Genomic DNA, 26,963 nt, shown 5'->3' with positions numbered 1-26,963 from the left:
ATTTTTACAGCCCAAGGAGTAAAGTGTAGCCGATTCAAATCTAGTTATTTTGGATGCGGAGTGTTACAGGATGGAATACAGAATGTGACAAAGAATCTAACTGTATTAGAAATGAATAGAAAAATCTGACTGTTGGGGGGGCAAAAGGTGTTGACCTCAGTAACTTTGGAAATAGAAACTGTAGAATAAAGGCAAAATGTACTATACATAAACAGTGGACCCTAATTTATAAAGCTTTTTTTCCATGGGGAAAAAGAATGCTGAAAGTACTCTAACTGTGATCTGGAACAGAGTGAGCAATGAATTAAAGTCAGATGATGGGAGCCAGCCTCCTCCCTGTGGAAGTAGGAATTTACAGACAAGCAGCGGGAGAACCTCTGCCCTCTTAATCCCAGATCTGAGCTTCCTGGGAGGGTGGTGTGGGGAGCTGACTGACAGAGGGAATAAGCAGCTTTTTCCACTGGGGAGGCCCTGTAGATACGGGAATCTCACACTCCAACTTTCTGCCCATACCTGCTGGAAGCACTCAGCCCTCCAAAATCAGCCAGTTGCAGCTTTAAAGACATTCTCATCTCCAGGCAGATAAAGGAGTGTGAGGGTCTTGCATTGCCCCTAAGCTGTCCCAGAATCCAGGCCCTAGGGGGTGGATCCAGGATGGAGGGTGCCTGGGTTTCTAACCAGCAGGAGAGGAAGGAGGAGGACCAGTCCAAGGGTAGGGGTCCTCTGAAGTCTATGATCCCCAGTGCTCTGACATGATTCATTCCCAGTAGGGACATCGGCAGGGCCTGCTGTGGTTCTGTTTTCCACCTGAGCCTCTTTGATTAAGCCATGGCAATGCTGGGCTCAGGGATCTCTTGGTGGTGTTTCAAAATCTGACGCTGGCTTTACAAGGGAACCAGAGAATGTGCTTCAGAACCTTCCAAAATGGGGAGAGAAGATGAAATTGAAAGAGGAGAATCTGAGGAGCTATTCCTACAAGGGCCCCTCTTGGGAGAAGCAGGGATGGAAGAGCCGGAAATCAATGGACAACAGCCCCTGCCAAGCACCCTACTCGCACATGGGCCATTTTGGAACACAAAAGGCTTCAATCCTGACTGAGGATGCCTTCCTGGAGGAGGGCAGTCCTGAGACCCACAGAGACGATCAGCTGAGGAATTGGTCATGCAGGTTTAATAGGGCCCAGGCTGACTTGAGCTGGAGGACTGCGGATGCCTGCCTGGATGGTTAGAGGTCAAGGGATATTGTGTCAAAGACCTGCTTGTCTACTGTTGCCCACTTGGACAGGACATAGGATGCAGTCAGTCCCAGAAAGTATCTTCAAGAAGCCCTCAAGAAGGCAACACTTGGGGGCTGACAGGTTGCTGCACCCAGTCCTGTATAAATCCACAGTGCCTACTGAGTGCTCTCGTGTGTCAGGGCTGAGCTGGACCTGGGGCTACCCAGGCAGAGTGGGGCCAGCACCATCTTTTCTAGGTAGGAGGGTGGAGGGAAACTCTGCATGACCTCTGTGTGGTAGATGTTCTGGATGACTCCATCAGGTCAAAAGGTCAGATTCACACTATCTTCTACCAGACCCCAGGATTAGGGGGCAGAAAACCAAAAGTCCAGCTGAACCCCACACTCACGTGTGACCAGGGAGGCTCCTTTCCATCCTGGAGGCCTCGGAGAGATGAAAAGGGAGGAGGGGGAAGAAGGCCAGTTATGCTTAAACCTACCCTGAACCTAACCCCTAATAATTAACCCTGAAGCCCTAAGCCAGGCCTTGCCTTCATCCTTGACCTTGTCCTCACTCTAACTCCTGACCACAACATCAATCCTGACCCATTACACTGACTGTGACCCTGAAGCTGACCCTTTAACCCGAATCCTCTAACCCTGATGTAATTCTGATCCCTAACACCTGACCCCAACCTTTGACCATGACCTTTAACCTTGATCCAATCTTTGATCCTGACCTCCAATTCTTACCCCTAACCCTAATTCTCTAACCATGATTCTGACTGTGATCTCTGACCCTGACCTGGATATTGGCCATTACCCTTGACCTCTGACCTCTAACCCCGAGACGATGCTGGGGCTTCCAGAAGAAAACACCTCTTTGAGAAGGTGTGATTTCAGTAAAGACAAGGAAACAATCTCAGATTAAGTATGAGTGGATTCCACGGTCTGACTGTGCAAGGGATAACTCGTGGATCCAGGCCAAGAGCCGAGGTGTGACGGAAAGAACCGAGAGTTGGCGGAGAGAGCCGAGGGGCGACGGAAAGGCCCGAGGCTGGCTGAAGGGCACTGTGTTGACCAAGGCAGCCGAGTTATGACTGAAAGGGCCCAGGGTCAAAGGAAAAGGCCGAGGCCCACGGTAGGACCGAGGATCAACGGAAAGAGCGCCGGGAGGGCCGCGGGGAGTGAGGCAACGAATGGCGGGCGTAAGTGGACGGCTGAAGGGCGGCGTTGAGCAGAGGACTGAGGCAGGAAGAGCCTGAGGGTGTAGTGGAGTTACGGGGTGAAGGGCGGAGGGTGGGTAGCCTGTAAGGAGGGGCGAGAAGTAGGGGCAGCCCGCCCGGGAGTTCCCTCCCCGGGGCCCGTGGGCCCTGGAAGCGCTGACCACCAGAGGAGGGGGCTGGGTCCTGGAGCTGCCGCCCCCTGGGCACGTTATGCGGGGTCTTTGCAGGCCCGAATACCCAGGACCCAAGTAGGTTCTGAGGCGCTGGGAGGGAGGGCGACCCAGGGCCCGCAGAGGGCCTGTGGCGGCGAGCACCCAGGCCCGGCCGTGGGGAGGTGCCGCGGCCAGGAGGGAGCCTCCCCGCAGCCGCACCCACGTCCTCGCCGGGGCAGGCTGGTGGACCCCAGCGCCCACTGCCTGAGTCCAGCGAGGGACAGGGATGTGACTTGTGCTCTCCTCCCTTTTTTTCTTGTGCAGCTGTAGGAGTCATCCAGGAATGTGTTGTTTGGCGACTTATTTATTCTGTCCCTCAGTTTCCTGCGGTCCTTTGCTTCTGCAAAGCGCTTTCCCACCAAATGGTTCTGAGCAGGCCTTGGAAAAAGGATGTGTGTGCCTTTCCTCTGTGGACGAGATGACTGATGTTTGGCGCTGGGTAACATCTGTGCATTTCTTAGATGTTTCATGAGGTCTCAAGACATGTGACCAAAAGAGAGTACAGTTGACCCTTGAAAAGCAGAGTTTGAGCTGCATGGGGCCACTTATAAATGGATTTTTAAAATACATATATTGGAAAATTTTGGAGATTTTCGATAATTTGAAAAAAACACAGACAAACCTAGCAGCCTAAAAATATCCAGAAAAGTTCAGGACAAACTGTGTATGCCAGGAATGCATAAATATGTGGATATTCGCCTATTTTATCATTTACTTCTGTAAATTCAGGGGCTAGTAGACACTGCATTAACAGAAGACAACTTGGTGGAGATGAGTGCTTTTGAACCAGTACAGTGAACAAGATGAGAAGGACGGAGAAGCAGCAGTCCTAGGAAGCAAACTGACGTCAGACAACCCCCAAGGATTTTGACTATTCAAGACTGCTTCTGACTGCTTTTACAGCATGGATCCTTCTATGATACGGGCACCGGAACTAAAGCAAATGGTGGAAGGATTACCATATACAAATATTTTTAGAGAAATGAAAAAGCAAAAAAGTCATACAGAAACTATGATGTATTTCCATAAAGTTACACTTTCCTCTCCTGCCTCCCCTTCCACCTCCTCCACCTCTGCCACCCAGGACAGCAAGACCAGTGCCTCCTCTTCCTCGTTGGCTTACTCAGTGTGGCGACGTGCGGATGAGATCTTTATGATGATCCACTTACACTTAATGAATCGTAAGTAATCATCATGATAAATTAATAAACTTATTGCTCTGTGTGTGTGTGTGTGTGTGTGTGTGTATGTTTGTGGGGAAAAGGAGAGGAAAAGATTCCTCTCGTCCCTGGGTCGAGAAACAGAGATTCCTCCCTGCCCTGAGTGGAGAGAGAGAGAGAGAGGGAGAGAAAGAGAGAGAGGTTCCTTCCTGCACTGAGAGAAAGAGAGGAGTGATGATGTCCTTTGTAACGGTAATGGTGCTATATAGAATAGACTATTCATATGGTCTGGGGTTTTATGTGTGATAAACCATCATACGTAATATATAAGATTAGTAGTTTAATGTACATGCTTATGTGAATGGGGCAGATAGTGTAATATACAATTACATATGGTATGTATTATATATAATTAAACATGTGTACTGATGTACTTGTATGTGGTGGATCACATAATGCACAATGTTCACGGTGGGTTGATTTTAAATTCTTTCCCTCAATACTGACATAGCACTGACAATAATGATTCTTGTTTTCATGTAAGCATATAAGGAATAGTTAAAGTAGAGTTTTAGCTTAGGGTGCTGAGGGTGGAGCTGAAGGCTTCTTCCTTGGCTGTCTAGGAAGAAGCTTCTCTCCATGTCTGGTTTAAAAATCCAGAGTAATAAATATACTACAAGGACTCTTAATTTGGGATTAGTTTCAGTTAAACTTGAAAGTTGTTTAATCACAAGGATAAGAAGAAAATGTAGACTGATGCTATTTGGCCAGTATGAATAAACGGCTACTCAACTGGATGACCTCCAATTCATGTTAGTTTCAAAAGATCTGCTACAGGAATTCAGAATCAGCCTTGGCTTAGAGGTCAGAATATTATGCTTCGTTGTTTTGATGAATAAAGTACTGAGGTGGTAGCTAAGATTAGGATGGAAAAGTTTAGAGCCAAAACATCTCCTAAGTTGTTGAAAATAGATAGTAGGATTGTGTAAGCCTGTCAGATTGTGTTAAATTATTTCACACATTTTTCCTGTGGAGTGATACTGCGCACTGCTATTTGGGGGACAAGTCTAGAGTGCTCTGTGGAGAAACTGCTTTATGTATTTATGTGTTAAAGTCTCTGAAACAGTGCTGTGGAGAGTGCAGGCTGGATTGGCTGCCTTGCCCATAGTTACAACTTGCTGAAGATTGGCAGTGTCTACACTGCTACACTTGCCGGTGCCATTATCAAATCTGTATCTGCCAGTTGGTAAAAATAGAGACATGTCTGGTCCTATCAATCTCTCTAATGCTTCCTGAGAGAGGAGCATGATTTGCTCTGTATTTCAAAGAAACCTTTTGTTTTCTTATCTTCTAGTTGACTTATCTAGTGCGGCAGATAATTCTTGTGACACTATGTTGTCATGTCTGGTAATACTTAATGGCTGAAAAGTTCATACAAAATGATGATAGTCTTTGGAGATTCAGACTGGATTCCTAGTGCTTCTGTGGAACATTCCAAAGATTCAGCCTCTTAGGAAGGGACAACTGCACAACACTTTGTGCAGGCAGTGCTGAATTAGGTTGAGTCCATTGCACTTTATGCTGAAAATTTAAGAACTTTCTATATTTTAAGTTTCACATTCATAGGAATGCTGTGTTTATTTACAAAGATATATTTTTTCATGTATTTTATCTGTCTATGTCATGTATCTGTGAGTCCTAGATCACAGATGTAAAGTTATGTAAAACCTTTCCTTTAATGAGGTTTGTCATTATGATGATGATGATGAAGATGATAAAACTAACGTGCTCACTGTTTTTCTTTAAAAAAAGTTTTTTCTTAAAAAGTTTTTCTTACTATTCGATCTGGCAGTTTCACTCCTGGGAATCTATCCTACAGAAATGCAAATACAAGTGTATTTCAACATATTGAATAAAGAAGTTTATTTCCATGTTGTTCAAAGTGCCAAAAACCTGAGGATAAAATGAATGCTCATTGTTAGAGAAATAGATAAATTATTCCATCCCCTCCATGGAATATTTTGCAGGGACCCAAAAGAATGAATTAGAGCTATTACATATAGCTTGGAGAAATACCCCAAAAAGTATTAGAAATAAAAGCAAGGAATAGAAAAGTGCTTATAATATAATCCTAATTTCAAAAATAAGCAATAATTAAAAGAATTCTGTATATGTATGGACACACATGCACACAATCACTCATTTAATCTGTAATAGATTTTGATTAGGGAGGAAAATATGAATGAATATATACCAAGTTGTTAATATGTTTTACCATAGGAGGTAATTATATATGAATGGATGAAAGAGCTAAGACTAGAATGAATGAATGAATGAATGAATAAAATTAAAAAAAAAGAAAACTGAGCTAGAAAATCTGATCAGGAAAATAATAAAACCAAAATATTCTAGAACTTAGGTAATAAAAGGTTACATTTCATCCAGGAGCTAACAAAGAGGTGAAAATTGCAACAGAGGTCAATGACAGAGTTTGGCTGTGATTCACTACGAATTTTGACCCTTGGATGCACTGTTGAGAAACACAGACTTGAAAGCTGGGTCTAACCATAAGCAGAGTGGTTCCTCCACCTGGTGTTCTTTTACAAAATGAGAAGGTTGCTTTTACACTGTTAGTATTACCCCAGGAGCAGGAAAATCAAAAGGTGATTAAAGGAACTAAATAAAAAAGAATTTATCTTGCATCTCTGAGTTCCCATCAATTGCACAAGTTACAAATTACTGTAAGTCACCAGGAAAATGGCAGCAATTGCCAGCAGCCTTCCATCTAGAACAGGAGGCTTAAGGAAAAAGGATGATCAGTTTTACGGCTCATTAGAGGGAGATCCTTATCTTGGTGGCTTTGATAGATTTTGTGGGGTTGTGGTGATAAGGTAGTCTTTTGGTGCTGTTCCATTTCCCAGAGTCTCAGCTGGAAATAAGTTGAAGTTGGAACTTATTTGAAGACATACTAACTGAAAACTTGGGAAAAGAAACAGGCATCCAAGTCCAGGAGGTACAGAGAGCCCCACAGAGGATGAACCCCAAAAGAACACATCAAGACACATTCTGTAATTAAAATGACAAAACTTAGAAGGAGAAAGAGCAGAGAGAGCCAGAAATTATGGAGGAGGTTACTGCTGTAGGTTGAAAGACTTTGAAGAACATGTAAATATCACAGAATATCAGATCTTTTACAAAACCCTCAACATTTGTATAAGGTCCACTATACTTGTTGATATGTCTGTCCTTTAGGGATGGGAAGGAGAGGGGATTATGATTTGGTTGGGTTTTCTTTGTTTTGTGGAAATCTAGGTAGGTATATAAGTTTCTTATTGCTGCTTTAACAAATTACCACAAATTAGTGGCTTTAAACAGTACCAATTTATCATCTGATAGTTTTGGAGTTTAGGTGTCCAAGATGGGTTTCACTGGGCTGAAACCAAGGTGCTGGCAGGACGGTGCTCACTTTGCAGCCACTAGGGGAGAATCCATTTCCTTGCCTTTTCAAGCTTCTAGAGTTGTATTCCATGCATTCCTTGGCTCAATTTCCCCATCTCCATCTTCAAAGCCAGCATCATTGAACCTTTAAAAATATTTCCTCTCTTACTTCCCACTTGCCTCTTATAAACACCCTTCTGATTACATGGGGCCAGCCCGGATAATCTGGGATCATCTCCCCATCTCAAGATTCTTTATTTAATCGTATCTGTAAAGTTCCTAAGGTAACAGACTTGCAAATTCTGGGCATAGAAGAAACTAGATATCTTTGGGGAGGTTATTATTCAGCCTACCATACTTGTCATCCTGCTAGTTTAGAAGGTGGGAAAGAAAATTTGCCCTGACTTTGAAAAGTTAGGTCTGGGACATCTGGGTAATATGGAATAATATGGGTTTAGGGGTAAATTAAAATCATCTGTTCTTTCATTATTTCTAATATTAAGTAGTAGTCATAAATATCTGAAAATTTTTATTGAAGCATGAGAGCAACATGTCCTGTTAGCATTTTACTCATTTGGCAAGTATTCATTGAGCATATATTAGGTGCCAGGCACTGTGAATTCCAGAGTACTTAACCAAGTGTAAGATAACATTTGCTTTCAGGAAACTTCAATTTTGTGGGGCAGAAAGAGAAGGACCCTAGTAATTTCACTACAGTCTGATAAATGTAATGACAGATACACACAGCATTAGGGCAAAACATGATAGCAACACCCAGCCACTTGATCAAAGGGGACTGGAAATGCCTCTCAGATATATCAGTCAGGGTTCAATTAGAGAAGCAGAAAGAGAGGTTTGACCATAAGCAGTTGTGGGAGCAGATTAAGGAGTTTCTGCAAAGTTGTCGTCTTCACATCTGACATCTGATGCTGGAGTTTGAAGTCTGAAGGGCAGGTGGTTGGGAAGGGAGGGTGGGTGTACAGTGGAGAAGAGGGACAATAGCAGGGACCCACAAACTCGAGAATGTGTCAGTCTCTCATTTCCTCTAACACTGATGATGATGATGTGGGCGTCCTGCAGGAGAAGCTGGTGTCCTTTGCCAATAGAACCAAACCCACCTGGCCCAGAAGTCAGAGAATCTGAAGGAGTACCCACGAGAAGGTGGAGCAGCTACTGCCCCACAGCAGCAGGGGAAGCCAGCAGAGAAATGAAAACACGCATGAACTGCAAGTTGACCCAGCCCAAAGCCACAACACCCGAGCTGACAGAGGAAAAGGGGCTTGCATCTAACTACAAGTACTTCCCTGGGTGGTTTATACTAGGGTGGGATACAGGGGTGGAAGGAAGGTAAGGTGAGAGGAGTGAGAGGTGAGCCTGGAGCCTGGAGTCAAGCAAGATCACTACAGATCAACAGTTATATATCAACTTTCTTACAAACCAGGGAAGTGTTAAACTGGATCCTGATGGCCATGGGAACCACTAACTATGTTGACTATTCAATTTTCATTTCAAAAATTTTAAAGCCATTAATTATAATTAGCACAACACAGTCCTTCCCTTGAGTCTCAGCTCTCTCCATTCTTCTTTCCTTAACTGCCTGTATCCACAAAAACTCCCCAGCTTCTCCCTACACTCTTTCTGTCTCAGTATGTCTACCTGAAATAATTTGCCTGCTCGCCTTCCTCTTCCCCTGCAAGTTCCATTTGTTCCTTTGCAAATGCTGCCATAGGCAGCATTCATCTGAGCAGGATGGAAATAGCCACACTGTGTGTCACTAGACTGTGACCTTCCTGAGGACGGGAACCTTGTTTACATCATCCAAATATTCCCATGTCTAGGACAGAGGAGTCTGGTGCTTAGAAGATATTTGATAGATGCTTAGTTGTTATATCAAGCTCCAAGAGCCTCTCATCAAACTCTTTGCTTATATGATTGTTCAATTTTATTAGTGGCTTTGATGAAGTAAGGCTTCTGACCACTGTCAGACCAAGAGGCAACAAATTTCTGTATTTGAGTAGAGAATCAAAAAGAGACAGTAAAGGTTTCTAGCATCCTTCAGAAAAGCTACATATAGTCTCAAGTTACCAAGAGGGAAAGGAAAATCATTCCTCTTCTGAGGTGTGCTCCATAACACTGGCGAACCTCTCATTCTTTACCAGTTCGTCTTCATAATTATCCTCTACATTGGCTTCCTAATCATTCTTGGTTTCTTTAATCCCCATAGGACTGCCTGTCAGGTGCTTGGGCAGGTTATAATTATAAAGAGGCTCTAATTTTTTGATGTAGATGAAGTTAAAGAATCTTCGGAAGCTTTGTTTAATATTTGAGGAGGTCAGCGTATAGGCTATTTCCTTAAAAAGTTTGTGTGTTATTCCTGCCAGTTCCCTGATAGTAGGATCGTCATCCCGAAGCACTCGGTCAACAGCTGTAACAGCAGAAAGGCCATTAATTCAAGGCATCTCTCTCATAGTCTGAGAAACTAACCCTAAACAGCCTCATCACCTTTCACAGAGCTCCCGTCCTTCACTCCCCAACCCCAATTTGTGTTACTTTCACAAATAGCATTCAGGAAGTTTTTATCATCTATCCTCATCAGACCCCATTAAAAGAAAAATGGAAATATTCACTAAGCATTTACTGAGTGCCTATTATGTGCTAAGCACACTGCTAAATAGCATAAACATATATTCATGAAGAGGTTCAATATTGCTCATAAAAGTGAAAAAATTGGAATCAGTCTTAATGTTCATTAATAGAGAAGTGCTTAAAAATCATAAATATCATAAAATGAAATAGCACATACATATTAACATGGTGATGTAGACTCATATTTCTTGGCATGAAAAGATGTTTATGACACATGAGTAAGTGAAGAAGTTATAAAACAGTTGATAGTTTTAAAAATAAATAATCGCTTATATTCTTTAAAAATATCTGGGATAATATATAAACCAAAATGCTAATATCATTATATCCAGATGCTTATCTTGTGGGAATTTAATATTCTTTCTTAATAAAAAGAAATTGGGGAAAAAAAGGACAGATTTAGAAAAGAGAGAAAGGGGAGAAGGAGCAGAAGGAGGAGGAGGAGAGAAAGAAGAAAAGTATTCTGAGAGACGTGGTGGGAGAAGGATCGTGCTTAGCATTTAGCAGACAGTCAATAAATGTGTGCTGAGCAAACAAGTGAATGAATGAGAAAATGGAAAAGGAAGGAAGATGATGATGTGTCAATGTAGGTTCGTCAGTTGTAATAAATGTACCGCTCTGCTGGGGGATGTTGGTAACAGGGGAGGCTATGTGTGTGTAGGAGTATACGGGAGATACACAGGAAGTCTTTGTATCTCCCAGGCAATTTTCCTATTAATGTAAGACTGCTTTAAATTATAGTCTATTACCAAAATAAGAAGGAAGGCAGCCACCTTATTTTCTGCCTCACCTGTTTGTAATTCTGATCCCGATGGGGAAATGGACAGAGGCTGAGAGAGATGCTGAAGATCCAAACATTTTGATACAATAAATGTTACACTTTAATTTTCTCTTGTGCAAGTATACATTGCTGTACCTAAAATGTAAGTTGTCTGAGGGAAGGGACTTTGCTTTGTTGTTGTATGCCTTGCAGATAGAATAGTGCTGTCACATAGTAGATGCTAGAAAAATACTTTTTGGATGGGTGAATGAATGAATGAGTGAATTCTTAACTCTCTGTAGTTCCTAAGGATACTAAAATGATAGCTGGGCCTCAAATAATGAGAGGGATAGATGGGGAGATTGAAACAGAGAGAGAGGGAAAGAGAAGGATTAGAAAAGAAAAAAGGATGCCCTTAACCCAGCCCTTCCATTGATTCCCCCTTAACGACCTACCCACCATTACCACCATCCTCCCATCCCTGGCACCACTATGGAACTGGTATATAAATTGAATCACAAATAGTGAGGTTATTTAGGCCTATCCATAAAGATTTCATTAAAACTTCAACACTTACCCTCAAGCATGACTTCAAGTTCATCTCTGTGCAGTAAATAACCACCCAATTTTGCCAAGTATCCTATGTGCAAAGTAAAACTAAAGTTACCCCAAAATACATTTTGAAAATACATTCTCTGATATTATCTGGCTACCTTCATTGCTTTCTTCAAAGCAAAGCATCTCTAAATTATTCTTGAATCATCGTTTAGTGCTTTCAAATAATTATTATTTAATAAAACTCTTTATTGAGATATATGCGTGTGTATAAATGTACACAAATCATAATAGTACTGTTCAGTGAATGACTACAAAGTGAATACTTCTAGCTATCACCTAGGTTATTAAACAGAATATGACTGTTATCCCAGAAGCTTCCCTTACGCCCTTCCCAATCTCCTTCACCCTTCCGAACATATTCTGCTCAGCATTACATTGTGAAGCTCATCTATGTATTTTTTTTTAACATAGCACTAGTTCATTCATTTCCATTGCTACATGACAGAGGTTGGCAAAGTTTCCCTGAAACACAGCCATGCTTACTGGCTTATTTGTTTATGGATTTTCTGTGGCTGCTTTCACCCTACAACAGCAGAATTGAGTAGTTGCGACAGAGACCGTATGATACTCAAAGCCTGAAATATTTACTGTTTGGTTCCTTACACAAAGTTTGCTGAATGTTTTTATGGGATATTCCATCTTACGACTGCAGCACTTTTTAGCCATTCTGCTAGTGATGGGCCATGTGTTGTTTCCAATTTGGGGCTATTATGAATAATGATGTTATGGTGGGCATTCCTATGCATGAATTTTGGTGTGCGTTTGTATGCATTGCTATTTGGTATATAGCTAGGGATGGACTGACTTACTGGTTAATGGATATGCTTATGTTCACCTTTAATCATTACTGTAAGATAGTGTCTGAAGTAGTTGTACCAGTTTTCACTCCTACTAGTACTGAATGAGCATTTCCATTGCTCTTCATCCTCTCTAACACTTGATATTGTTAGTCTTTTTCCTTTCGGTCATTCTCATGGGTTTAGTGGTAGTATCACATTGTGATTTTACTTTGCTTTTTTGTGATGATTAATAAGAGTTTTGTATATTTACTGGCCACTTGGATATTTCTTTTGTGAAATGTCTGTTCAGGTAAGTCTCATGCTTGTTTTTATATTTATATTTTCTCATTCATTCTTAGGCATTTTTAATTCTAGATACTAATCTTTTTTAATATTACACTGATTACAAACATCTTCTCCAATCCCAGGGCTAAACTTTTCCATTCATATTGGATTTTTTATTTTTTTGGTGTGTAATACATTAATATGCCTTGTTTAATCACAGAAAATTCCAAAACTTGTACTGTTTTTTTTTTTTTTTTCCTTGTAGAAAAGCAGGAATGCTTTCCTGGACAGCAGATGAATGAGCAGTAGTTGTAGTCTGTATGTAGGTACAGTTGGAGCACTATGTTATGTATGTACTCTGGCTTTTTTTTTTTTTTTTAGATGAACAGAAGTCTAATTTTAATATAGTCCAATTTATGGTAAGTGAATTTTGGGGTCATGCTAGGAAACCTTTGCTGTCTCAAGATCATAAAGATATTCTCCTGTGTATACTTCTAGAAGCTTTATTGTTTTGCCTTTAACACTTTTGGATTACAAATCCACCTGGAATTATATGGCGTAAAGTAGGGGTTGAGATTAATTACATGTGTAATTAACCCAGCACCATTAAGAGAAAAAACTGTCCTTTCCCTGTTGCTTTGCAGGGTCGCTTATATCACTTATACCATAAATTGTGTGGTGGGCAGTGTCTTGATTCCATTCTATCATTGTGTCACTTCCACACTACCTTAATGTATTAACGTGTCTTGATATCAAGTAGTATAAGTTCCTCAACTTCGTGGTTCTTCTTCAAATTATCTTGGCTATTTGCAAACCTTTAAATTTTCATGTAAAATTTATAATCAACCTGTCAAATTTTACACACACACACACACAAACCCTGGTGAAATTTTTTTTTGGTTGCATTGAATATACAGATCAATTTGGGGAGAATTGACATTGTTATAATATTTAATCCTTTAATCCGTAAACACAGTGTATCACTCTATTTTCTTAAAATTCTCTCAGTGTTTTCTAGTTTGTATATCAGTCTTGTACATCTTTCCTTAATTTTTGGAGGGTGGGGGTGGGAAGGAGAGTATGAGGCAATTAGGTTTATTTATTTATTTACATTTAGTTTTTAATGGAGGGATTGGGGATTGAACCCAGGAGCCTGTGCATACTAAGCAGGCACTCTACCACTGAGCCATACCCTCCCCCCATCTTTCCTTAGTTTTATTTTCAGGTATTTGATGACTTTTGGCTCAATGTATTAGGCATTGAAAAAATTAATTTTCTATTGTTTGTAGAAACCCAATTGGTTCGTATATTGATGTTGTATTTAGAAAACTTCCTAAATGTATTAGTTCCAATAGTTTTTCTGATTTTTCCATTGTTCTAAATATTCAATTATTTATCTGTAAATTTCAAAAGTTTTATTTTTTTTTCCCAAACTTACACATTTTATTTCCTTTTATTACCTTATTTCAGCTTGGGAAAATTCTTGGTTGCTGTCTCTTCAAATGTTTATTTTGTCTCATTCTTTCCCTGCTATACTTATGGAATGGGTATGTTAGACCTTTTAACCATATCTTACATACTTGTGCTTTTTTTTGTATTTTCCATTTTTATCTTTTCAAGCTTTGATCTTGAGGCTGAATATTTTATTTAGACATATCTAATTCTCTTTCTCCCTTTTCAGTTCTTTCTAATCTGCTGCTAATTTCATCCGTTGAGTTCTGCATTCCATCTCATTAATCTTTTAAACATATTAGTCATATTTATTTAAAAACTCATATCTGATAACTTCAGTAATTACATATACTAGATTCTGCTTCAATTGTTTTTTTCCCTTGTAATTAAAAAAAATCTTTCTATATGTCTGATTATTTTTGGTTAGATCTCAGCTATTGTGTGTATGATTTTGAGTCTCTGGAAAATTTATCTTTTCCCAGAGAGGATTTATTTTTGCTTTTGGCAGGCAGTTAGGCTAGAAATAGTTCTCCTTAATCCAACAAGGAAGTTCGATATTCAAAGGTTCAATAATTATAAGAGCTGATCTATTTTTAGTTTACTCTGACTCCTAGGGTAGAGACAATAGAGATCCCAGCTGAAAAACCTGGAATTATTTACTAGGGTTCATCATTGGCAGTCCACTCTGAGCGTTTTATTCCTCCAGCTCAGTGAGACAGCTAAAATTTCTGCAGTTTACAGCCTCCCAACTAGCCTTTTTGCATTTAGAATTGGCAAAAGCTAAAAAGGAAAACAATCCCCAAATATCAGGCCTAATTCTTTTGGATTTTCTGTTATTTTGTTCTAGATCACTGCCTTTATAAAAGCTCTTAAATGTTTTCAGATAGATTTAAAAAATCTTTTTGTGGGCGTTCCTATTACCTTCATTCTACAAATGATAAAAGCTAATAGAGATTAAGCAACAAAGGTGAAGTTCACATGGCCAGTGGGTGTTCATTCTGAAATTTGAATGGAAGCTTATGTACACTCACCAGCATTTCACATTGCCTCTGCTTCAGTCAAAATAGTGACCACAAAATCACAACAATTCATTATTTTCATAACGCAATTTACAGATAGTAAAGCTCAAGATACTCTTATTGATGGGTGGCATATGGGCTTAAAAATGTAAGAATAATGCTTGAAAACAAAAACCTGTGTTGTGGGGGGTATCTTTAATCAGCATACTTTTGCTTAATTTTGTAATCCAGTGCAATTCCTTTTAGAATTAGATGGAGGGGCCAGATAAATGAATGAAAATTTCCCATGCTACAGAGTACTGATTTCCTCTATTGTCAAATTACTCCTTTATCTTTAGTTCTCTTACTAAAAAACTCCTGGGTTTTAGTTGGACGTGTGGTTGTCCAGCAGATGACTAGGCTCTTTAAGACTTCTTGTTCTGGTCTAATGATCATTTAGCAGAAGTTATATTTGCTCTTTAGAGAGATGGCTGTGACCTCTTGATATTTTTTCCTTTCCAATCAACTAGATGGAGCAAACATCGTGGACCTAATGTAGAAAACTGATGAGACTGTTAGAGCAACACGAGAGCTGGCCCTAGTCAACTTATAAGTTGGACTGTTACATGAGAGAGAAATAGACTACTATCTTGTTTAAGCCGTAGTTATAGTTGGGTCTTCCTTACACTATAGGAACTTACTTCATAAATACAATATTACCACCAAAGGAACAAAATAGGTGGCAAAATTAGGCAAAAACACCCGAAAATTATATTACTGATATGGTGTTTCCAAAAGTCACAAACTTTCATACAGAATTTGAGATTTTGAAAAACATGACAGATTAACCAAAATGCCACCGCGGCACACGTGGGTGGGATCTCAGCTGTGTGGAAGAGTGCAGCTGGTAGTGGTGGGGAGCTGAGGGACAGGAAGGGCAAGCTCCACCCATGAACGGGGCTGCTGGTCAGTTCCGCTCAACTGCTACCAGGCAGAAATGAGGCTCAGTGTAGCTTTATCTCCTCCCCTCATCAAATAATTGGAAACATAAATACCTATGAGAAAATTCTTAAATTTTAAATGTTGGAAGTTGTGACATACTGCTAGCTGTCAATCCAGTATCATCGTCCCCTTCTTGCCCATTAAAAAGAAACCCCCCCAAAAAACCCAAAAAACACAACACATTTCCAAGCATCTCTTGCAACTGATGGTGGCACTGTGACTGTTCTAGTCATTGGCAGTGTAAGATAAATCACTGGTTGGGACTTTGAGTAAAGCTTTGTAAGGTTGACCCAGTGACACCTTTTGCCCTTTACTTTGTTTCTTTCTTGGTGTAACCCTGCTAAAATGCTGAAGGTAAAAAGAAAACACAAGGATAAAAAGCCACATGCTAGGGATGATGGTATTATAAAACCATTGATACAATAAATACCTATGTAACACGCATCATTTCTCGTATGTGAATGTATCAGAGGATAAATCCTCTTATGAGGAGATTACTGAGTCAAAAAATATGCATTTCACATTTCGATGAATATTGCCAAACTGTTCTTAGAGATTGTAGCAATTTACACTCTGCCCAGTAAAAACTGCGTGGTATAAACCTTTTTGTTCTTTGTCAGTTTGATGGATGGAAACACTTTATCAATTCAATTTGCATCACTTTTTGGATGAAGCTGTGAAAATTTTATGCATATGAGCCAAATAATTCTTTTCATGCACTTTGTCCATTTTTCTAGTGAGTTGTTTGTCTTTTCTTAGGGATTTGTAAGGACTCTTTAGACAGTGAGAATTCATTCACCCTTTATATGTGATAAGTGTCATAAATATTTTCTTCCAATTTGGTTTTTGACTCTTGTTTATACTGATTTTGCCTTGCAGAAATGTTTACTTTTTACATAGTTGGTCAATCTTGTCTTTATGATTTTTACTTTTACTTAGATCTTATATACCCCATGATTATACAGCAAATTCTTCCATACTATTTTATCTAATTTTATTATTATAGTTTTATTTTTAGCATTTGAGCCTTTGACCGTCTGGAATCTATTTAGTGTAGAGTGGGATAGGAATATAATAATTTAAAAAATTCAAGATAGCTCACCAGGTGTCCTCAAACCATTTAAGGAATACTCCACATTTTCACCACTATTAGTTAAAGCCAGTGATTCACTTTAAAATATTGCATGTTCTGGCAGTTATTTCTGAATGATATTTTCTTCCATTTGTCTGTCTGTTCATTCCACATGTTTTTAATTACTGTAGCTAAATTAATATCTGATAAAGCTAGTCCTATCTCATTCTTTTTTGGTTAGATTTGCCTGAATGTTCTTGCATGGTAACTTTTCTACATTAATTTTAAAATTAGCATGTCAATTTTGAAAAAAGGCCCTATTGATATTTTGATTGGTATCTCATTCCATGTATAGACTCACTTAGGAAAGAATTAGAACATTTAAAATTTTGACTTTCTTTTCCAAAATATGGTTTACACCTTTCTACTTAAATTTTCTTTATGTCTCTCAGTAATGTTTGCAAATCTTCATAGAAATATTGCATGTATTTTAAAGTTTCTTTTTAGGTCTTCCTTCCTTCAGTCTGCATGATTTGCTAACACCTAGAATTACTTTTTTTTTTTAGAATTACTTTTTGTATAGGGTGTCAGGTAGGAATTTGTGTGTGTGTATGTGTGTGTGTGTGTGTGTGTGTGTGTGTGTGTATTCCCATTGTTCTGGCATCTTTTACTAGACAGCCCATCATTTCTGATCTGATATACTCTCCCAGTTCTGATTTCTATGTTATGTATCTGTGTATGTATGGATCTGTTTTAGGCTTTCTATTCTGTTTCACATGTCTTGGTTGTCATTCCTTGAGTGAGACAAAGATTATCTAAAATTTGTTAGTTATAATATATCTTCATATCTTGGTCTTTTGCTCTTCCACATACCTTTAGAATCAACTCATCAAGATCTGTGAAATTATCTGTTGTTATTCTTATTATGATTGCATTGAACTTATTGATCAGTATTTCTCAATGGGGGCTTATTGGGGATTCTAGATGGGATAATTTGTGAATAGCACTGTTAGATTATTAGCAAATATTAAGCATACTCCTTTAACATCAAATACTATACCAACCTAGAAGCAAGCTGGCGAGGGAGCTTGGGAGATGTAGACCATAGAGGTCAGTTTTTTGAGGGACAGAAAAATGCAAAACAAAAAAATAGGAATGGTTTGGGACGTGGAAGTCCTATAGTTAAGTAGATACTGTATGTCCTTGTGCAATAGTTTATCCATTTATTCTTTAGTTGGCTGAAATCCATCCATCAATAATATTTTCAAGAAGGATTCATGATAGTGAACTTATTCTGAATTCTTGTGTTTTGGAAATGTTTTCCTATTATCCTTATAGTTGGATGTAATTTTGATGAGTATAAAATTCTTCATTCACAATTTTTTTCTACTTAGGATTTTGTAGGCACTGGTCTACTATATTTTAGAGTTGAATACTGAAGTGGAGAAATCTCGTGCCAGGTTTATTTATTTTGTAACTTATATGTGACTTTTTTTTTTGCCTAAATCCTCAAAGAATTCTTTAACTATGAAGTTCCGTAACTTTATTAGAAGTGTCTTAATGTTGCATTCTCTATAAAATGTTTCTTGAAAAATTATTTACCCTCAGTATATTTAATCAATTTTTTTAAGTTCTAAAATTCTGTCTTTGAATACTTTTTTCTACTTGTGATTTTTCTTCTTCAAGGATATTACTTATGCATATTTACACTTCTTTGATCTATCTTTTGTATCTTTCATTGTGCCCTAATTTTTCAAACTGTGTCTTGCTGGTTTACATTTTATTTTGCTAACATTTCTCAATCCTTTACTCTTTGTCCTTTACTGGGTTATCCATAGTTTGTATTTTCTCTTCTATTGGTTGCAATGTAGTTTTTTTTATAATTGCTATATATTTTTCTTATACTTTTGCCGTGTACTTTGAAAGCTTATTTTTTGTGTACTCCCATTATCCCATTATATAGTCCCTGTGCACTTGTATCTTTAGGTCTTTTTTTTTTTAGATCTTTATTTTAAAAAGTTTTGGATTCACAGATATATTTACCATGATTTTTATCTACTCTGTAGAAACATTTTCTAAAATTTGTTTTTCTTCTTTCTTTCCTCTCTTTCCCCACTTGGAAATACCTCTTTAGAATGATAATGCCATTTCCTTTTTTAATTACTTATTTTTGATCTTGCAGTATGATATACAGAGGAGTATTTGTGGAATGTTCCAGTGTAGAATTCAGAGTAGCATGAATTCTTTCTGGTTTGAAATAAAGGTCTTATAATACAAGGGTTTCTCTCTCTCTCTCTCTCTCTCTCTCTCTCTCTCTCTCTCTGTGTGTGTGTGTGTGTGTGTGTGTTTCTTTACTCCTCTCTAATCAACACAGATAGTGAGCTCTAGTGCTGATCAGAATTTAATTGGTTTTCTATCTTAATGATAGACTCCTCTGCACAAGTGTGATATGACTCAGTATTTCCTCATTCTTTGTTGTTCATACTACTCCATGATGCCAAATGGTGTCAAGGGAGGATCCCACCACCAAGTTGGGAACTCACTTCCTGTCATTCAAAATAAAGGATTATTAGTTCTCCTCTTCATGGTGAGAATCTAGTGGGAAAAAAACTATTTGGTCAGGTTTGTCCAAGGTCAAAAACTTTAGCTGTCCTCTTTTAGAATCTTCCTGCACTTCCCTAATGCTACATTTTCTTTTTTAAACTTTATTGGATTTGGTAGCTCTTCCTCTTCTGTTGTAGTTTGTGGCTACAAGTGCTCATGTTTTGTTGCAGATGGCATTTAAAAATATTATTCTTACTCTTTGGGTGGTGATTTTTAAGCAGTGAAAGGGAATAATTAGTAGTGGTTTGTCACCATCTTAAATTTTGAAATTTATCCTGTTGAATGTACTTTGTATGATAATTTAATCACATGGCTACACTCATTGTGTATTATAAAATAGAACTCTATTCTCATCATACATATTAACTTCTGCTCATTATAGATATCATCATGACAAGTGCTGTCCATCAAAACAAGGAACATTTGTAATTTTTTTCTTTTTCTTTTCTTTTTTTTAGTAGAGGTGCCTGGGATTGAACCCAGAACCTTATGCATGCTAAACATGCACTCTACCACTGAGCTGTACCCAAGTCCCTAATTTTTTCAAGGAAGATTTCCAGCTGCTACCCTGTTCTTTACCTTTTAAAACAAATTAGAAAATGAGAATTGAATTTTACCTACCTATTAAAATAACTGATGCTCTCCTCAGATGTGTTCTGGAGCTCCTCAGGTATCCTAAGGTATCAGATATTAAATCTGTAATGTAGTTCCCGTGAGAAATAAGCTGAGAATAAAATGGAAAAAAAATACTCTCTCACTTCTTGAAAAAGCACATTTGTTCTCTCCAGAGAGGCTTCTAAAGAAAAGAACTTGGTTGCTTACATCAAATCCAGGCCAGTTTAAAACTTGGGGATTTCTATGTGTGAACTTTACTCTTCTGCTTGCAGGTATTATTCAGCTTGTTATATGACACACAAACTTTGTGTTTCCAACCTTTGGGTAACATTCTTCCATCTTCATTTGTCTATCATTGCAATTCATGCTGGTTTTCAGAGAACCGGCTCATTAGGCCGTGGGAAAATAATTCCAGCTTTTCTTTTGCTGATCTGAAATGCTGTTCCTAGTTTTACACTGCTCAAAGTAGGTGGGTTGGAGGAAGAAAAGATAGATGATCAACCTTGAGGCAGAGAAAGTGGAAAATTTTAATTTTCTCTGGTCTCAAGCCCTAGCTGTGACTGCTCATTTATCATCTTTCTTCACATTCCTTCTCCAAGATCCACTCTTGTGCCCATCACACTTTTCATCACTTTGGATAGCCTTTAAAGTTCTTTCTGTAACTCTTACAGTAGTAAACCCTGGGGGATCACTTACAAGGTTGTTACAGATGTTGAGCACTACCAGCTCAAAACTGTAGTATTCCTCATTGAACAAGTATGATGTCGACCATTTTAATTCTGAGGCACAGATTCCTAGTGTATGTTTACATGCCTGTGAAGTAGAAAAAGGACAATAAATACCTATTCATCCAGTGTTACATAAAACATTGTGATTCTCTGCAAAACTGAGAAAATCACAAGACTTACTTTAACTACTCTTGCTTCTGTATCTTCCAAAAACAGGATCAGAGGCACCAAGCCTCTGAAAACCACATCATTTAGCATCCATGTGTAATGACTCATGTCCCTGAGTAACTCACCAAAGTGTCGAATGGCCATACTCCGAATGCCTCCATTACTCTGAAATACGCACGCAGAAAAGATCCCATTTGAGGATATATATATATATATACACACACACACACACACACGCACTGTATACTATATATAGTATATATACATACATATGCACTTCATTATATATATATGTATATATACATACGTACAATTTTTATGATTTATTTTTAGAAAAGATTCACCTTGGGTTCAAGTAGTCAGCTCTTCTTTTCATTTTAAAATAAGATTTACTTACCAAAATTCAGATTATGTTAAGGAAAATCCCTCGTGAAAAGTGAGTTTCTTAAATTTAGGAAAATAGTTAATATTTAATAACATCCTAAAAATATAACCTGTAAAAATATGTATAACTTAGAGATAATTTCTGTTAAAAAAGAGACTGTCTTCAAATGCTGGAGGCCTTTGCAGAATTGTCAGTGAATACCAATGGGATTTCTTGGCATACTGGCTGGCATAATTCTAGGTTTCCAAGAGCTCATTTATGCCAAACAGGAAGGTGATTGGATTAGAAACACTCTAGAAGAGAAAAATTGCAAGTCAGAGGAAGAGGGTAATTAAAAAAAATATAATATCACCTTCCAGCTTTTAAAAAATGTTTATGATTTAATTTTGAAAATAATTCTTTACATGGTTATGCCAGCTATTTATTAGCTGTATGAACTTGGCCAAATATTCACTTCAGTTTCCTTATATGTAAACTGGATAACAGTAATGAAGATTTTTAGAGAATTATATGAGATCACCCATGTAAATCTTTTAGAATAGTGCCTGGTACATAGTAAATGCTCAATAAACTCTAGCCACTATTATTTTTACTATTATTATCATTATGTCGTTATGAAAATCATTTTTGCCACTAAATTTCTTCTCTCTATAATTAAATAATATTGGGCCTTTCTTCAATGAAACCTGCATAATTAAGAACTTATAAATTCGGGCAAGATAATTTACTGTGAAATAATTCTCTGGTTCACAAACAACTCATCATAGGAATCTTTAAAAATAAATAGATTTCCCATTGCATACCCAAATGTTCTTGTTTATTAAAATACTATATTTCTGTTATCCAACTTTTCTGGAACACGTTTACTATACAAAATGAGAATTTTCAAAATGCGTAACTTTCTGATGAAATACTTTTTAATTAAATTTTTATATGATAATAACATATTCATTTGGGGCATTATAGATGTCAACTCTAATACCAATAATGTGCCTGCTACTCTATTTTATAGATGAGGAAACTGATGCATTAAGAGACTGAATAATCTGCTCAATATTTTATAGCTAGTAAGTGGCAGAACAGGGATTTGAACCTAGGAATTCCATCCAGATTCAGAGTTAACCAATACATAGACACTAAGCTACAGTTCCTCTTTCATCCAAGAACAGAGGCTATTCTTTGATTCTCTTTTCTTATGGGCTGACTTTTCCAGGTTCTCATAGTATAGTTTGAAAAAACAAACAAACATAGAGCTTACCTGATAAATATTATTATCTCTGGAAAAGAAATGATGGCTCTGCACAAAATGACTGCCTTCTGTTGACTTATTTTGGGGTATAATATCATTGCCTCAGCTGGGGCTTTCAGTTGAATGATAAAAACTAATGATCTCACATTTCTGTGTAACTCACATGATCCATCAGAGGACAGTAGCTGGAAGCAATTCTGGCACACAGGGAGGAGTAGGTCACCTTGTCCAGTCTGACTAGAAGACTTCGAAGGGTGATGAAGGCCCGAATTACAACAGTCTTGTCTTTGGAAAGGAAGGCATCCACGATGGATAATAATAAGCTGCTGACATTTTCTATCTATGTGTAAAAGAAAGAAAATGATGGGATTTGGGAACTGGAAGGAGACTTGAGGTAGCATTTGGCATGGCCACCTCTGAGTTTGGGCAGCATGCAGTGGTGTGCTGGAGCTGGCTTACAAGAGTCAGTTATCAAACTGTCAAAAATTTTGCAACTGATTATTTTTAAAAAGTCACTATTAAAAATTAAATTTTATAAATATAGAAATAAATAAAAACAATGGTAATAAATATTCAAAACTCATCACTGTTTCCTTTGCTACATTTTGCTCTTTTATGCCCTTGAGGTTACTTACATGTATTGTATCTGTATGGTAGAAGTATTAGATAATGATGTGCTACTGTGCATCTCTGCCCAAATCTGGGTTTACTGATGTCCCTTTGGTAGCTTGAAATCAGCCATGGTGTAAGTACTTACACCAGGGAAATTGGTCTTATTTCCAGAGAGCTGATTGTTTAAACATTTACCAGCACACACCACTGGCGGTGAAACCTCTAAACTACGTGACTAATCTGTTTGGACATGGAAACCACTGAGCTGCTGAGCCAGGTCGTGGGTGTCAATTGCAGATCAGAGACAAACAGAATATAAGACAATTAAAACATGAAAAGGAGACACCAAAGAAGAGAAAGAAAGACTCGAAATAAATAAATAAATAAAAGAAAGAAATGCTATTTGCCAAAATAATAGCCAGATGCCACTTGTATCTGGCTGGAAAATTGAGACTTTACCAATAGAGGTATTAAAACCTCAATCCAGATCACTCCCTGCTATTCGCTCTCACTCTCCTAGATAACCTTGACACAGGCCTTTCAGTTGGTATTCATGTTGGTAAGAGCACTGGACATGGCAGTCAATAACTCTGTGTGTACAGTACATACTGTTGACTTGTATGACTTATCTAAAGCAAATAAACCATGGCTCATTTGATTCTAAATGCAAAATGAGTGCCCAGTGACAGGCTTTAAGCTTTCAGAAACTATGCTTAATAGATATACTAGGATTTATTATTAAATCTATTATTAAATCAGTAATAATTTATGGAACATCTACAGTATCAGCATTGTACAAGGTACTTTGGAATTTACAAGAGAATTACAAAACATAGGAGTATGCTTTGATTCAGTCTTTCTGGAAGGCTAGAAGTATTCACATGACTCAGTGGGAAATGAGCCTCGTCCCTTTCAGAGCCACACCAACTATATATATATAAGCAGACTCAAGTTTAAATAGTATTAGAATCAGCTGGATGACTTTTTTTTTTTTTTTACTTTTTGTTTTGGATGGATGACTTTTGAAAACACAGATTAGTGGGCACCACCCCCAGGATTTCTGATTCCCTAGGCCTGTGATAGGGCCTGACAGTTTGCATTTTTAACAAGTTTCCCAAGAGATTCTGATGCTGCTGGCTCAAGAGTCACAGGTAGAGAACCATTAATATAAAATATTATATAAGCAAGTGCTTCTATATATAGTTGCTTATATATATAGTTGGTGTGGCTTTGAAAGGGACGAGGCTGCTAGAGAGCAGAATATTCAGTGAAATTTGACTTCAGCTGATCATTGAAAAATAAGAAAAATGTGATTGGGTGAAGGAGAAAAGTGGTATAAAGGAAGAAGAGGCTTGAGCGACTGCTCTGAGAAATGAATTAATATGTATGCATGTGTGTATGTTGGAGTGGAAAACAACTTGTGTACGTGTGGTTTAGACTGTAGCAAGAGTATTCAGGTAGGCAATGCTGATAAATTCTGAGTGCAATGAATGATTTTCTGGGAAAAACTTATAAATAAGGTGATAAAGTCAGTAAGTTGATTTAACATAGCCCTTTCATTCAACCCAGTTTTCTTATTGATAAAACAACTGGCTTTGATGTTGTTTTAGCTATGTAAACACTAAAAAATACCAATGTTTTGTCAGTAAGGATATTGAGCTATATCAAATCTCAGATTATGACTTTCATGGTGCCTGCAGACACAAATCACACACACGCATACCTCATTGATAACTGGTGCCATGCTGGCAATTTTCTGAAGGCTCAGTTTGCTAACTGCGGGGTCAGAGTCATTGACCCAGTTTCTGAAGAGAACCAAAAATTCCTCTGGGAATGGGTCCTTGAAGAAGTTGTTGAGAAGCTAAAAGAAGACAGTTAGGTTCATAGGCAGAGTAATGGCCAAGCATTATTTCTGCTTCAGTCATAAGAATCAAGACATTTTCAGTAAAGCAGGGATACACATCACATTGAAACTAAATACTTAACATGCATTTTTACGTGTACTTCTGTGCTCACAGAGTGAAGGAGAAGTATCAGATATAGTAGGAAATACATGCTTTGTTTTATACATATGAGGAAAGAAATTTTCACATATGGAGTTATGGTGAAGTCATCCTGGTTTATGATTTAACTCTAATTTTATGCTAACTAAAATAGCCTGTTTGTGGCCTATCAAGCATGAATTGTACATCTGCTTTAATTATTAAAGAAAAGGGTACACTGACCAGAAGTAAAGAATGTCCGTGTTAAAATTAATGATTAAATGCCTCCCTTCCTGGGACGCCAGCGCTGGTCCTCCTTTGATGATAAGACTCCCTTCCCAGGTGCCAAGTCCATACTGACTCGCTGTGCATATGCTGATCTGGTTTTTTTTTTTAAACCTTGAAGGAATACATTCCTGACTTGTTTGATATTCTTTATTCTGACAAGATATAAAACTGTGCTGAAAACCATGCTTCTCCAGAGCAGTTCCTCAGAGTTATCTGAGAGGCTGTCTCCTGGGTTATAGTTCTCAGTTGGGCTTGAATAAAACTCTTTTCTATTCCTATTATAGTTTGGTTTGTTTTTCTCTCCATTGTTGGAAACTGAGTGACCTAATTTAAATTACCTCCTTCTCCCAGATTGCAGTCAGGTGGGTTAGTTCCTTGACAGTGAATATTTATATACACTGAGGTGATGCCTACTATGGGTGAGGCACTGTACTGGCAAATGGAGACACGGTAGTGAGCAAAACGGTCTCAATTCATGTCCTTGAGGAGATTACAGAGTAGCTGGAGAGAATGATACTGTACACTGACACTATCTACACAATAGTATATATACTACTCTCATGAGAACAGAGTTACTAGCTGTGATCAGTACTAGGAAGGAAAGCTACAAGGTACCACAAGAACATTTAAAGGAGTGCTGAATTTAGATTGTGTAGTGTAGACTGCATTGAGAATAAAAAGTATACTTAGATTTGGACTTGATGCAGAGCTGTCATTAACTAGATAGAGTATTTGGAGAACACATCTCCAAGGAGCAGAACCCATGGGCAAAGGCCCTGAGTAGATGAAGAAGGGTGTGTTTGAGCACCTGGAAGGAGGCCAGAGTGACAGAACGGGAAAATAGACTGGAGGGTGGTGAGGTGGGAGGGCAGGCAGGACAGGTGGCCCGGGACCTGGTGGCCAAGTTAAGGAGTTTTAGTGTTTAACAGTTAATATGCCAAATGAAGATGTGATTATCATGACCCTTTTACTCATTGAATAACTAGCAGGCAAAATAGACATATTTAAAAAAATCTCTTAGAAACACAATGAGTTTAATTAAAAAACAATTTCATGGAAGAATTAAAAATATTACTAAGACAGTTCAAGTACAGAGAAAAATGGAGAGCAAGAAAATGAGAGCAAGAGTGAGAGCAAGAGAAAGTGAGAGGGAAGGAGAGAACATACATTCTTTTTTTAAAAATTATAGTCAGTTTACAATGTTGTGTTAATTTCTGGGGTACAGCATAGTTCCAAAGCACTTGCACAAAAATTTATTACCAGTTCAAAAAAATCAATAATTTCCCTAAAGCAAAACATTTAAAAACACTTAAAAAACAACTCATGGTATATATAATAAAAGAAGACACCAAGAAGAAAATTTAAATGGAAAAAAATGAGAAAGTGTATAAGCACTTGGAAATTTAAGAGAATCCTTGTCCATTTGTGGTGAAATTGTAAACCACAGAGGAAATCAAACATACAATAAA

At 38.1% G+C, this 26,963-nt stretch overlaps 1 protein-coding gene across 1 annotated transcript in view; it reads right to left on the bottom strand.

Annotated features, from left to right (window-relative positions):
• Positions 1 to 8,210: 8,210 nt before the first annotated feature.
• The window catches only part of MROH9 (maestro heat like repeat family member 9), a 106,013-nt gene continuing 87,260 nt past the window's right edge, over positions 8,211 to 26,963 (bottom strand). Inside the window, exons 16-22 of the mRNA XM_074349963.1 lie at positions 24,948 to 25,085; positions 22,776 to 22,952; positions 20,991 to 21,143; positions 20,779 to 20,895; positions 20,089 to 20,191; positions 11,235 to 11,297; positions 8,211 to 9,676 (exon numbers count right to left, since the gene is read on the bottom strand). Coding sequence (XP_074206064.1) covers positions 9,444 to 9,676; positions 11,235 to 11,297; positions 20,089 to 20,191; positions 20,779 to 20,895; positions 20,991 to 21,143; positions 22,776 to 22,952; positions 24,948 to 25,085 — 984 coding nt within the window. The 3' untranslated portion in view covers positions 8,211 to 9,443. The remainder of the gene's footprint in view (positions 9,677 to 11,234; positions 11,298 to 20,088; positions 20,192 to 20,778; positions 20,896 to 20,990; positions 21,144 to 22,775; positions 22,953 to 24,947; positions 25,086 to 26,963) is intronic.

The sequence above is a fragment of the Camelus bactrianus genome, chromosome 21 (genome assembly GCF_048773025.1).
Source record: "Camelus bactrianus isolate YW-2024 breed Bactrian camel chromosome 21, ASM4877302v1, whole genome shotgun sequence".
In the NCBI taxonomy this organism is placed as follows: domain Eukaryota; kingdom Metazoa; phylum Chordata; class Mammalia; order Artiodactyla; family Camelidae; genus Camelus; species Camelus bactrianus.
This window is presented reverse-complemented; position numbering and strand designations above follow the sequence as displayed.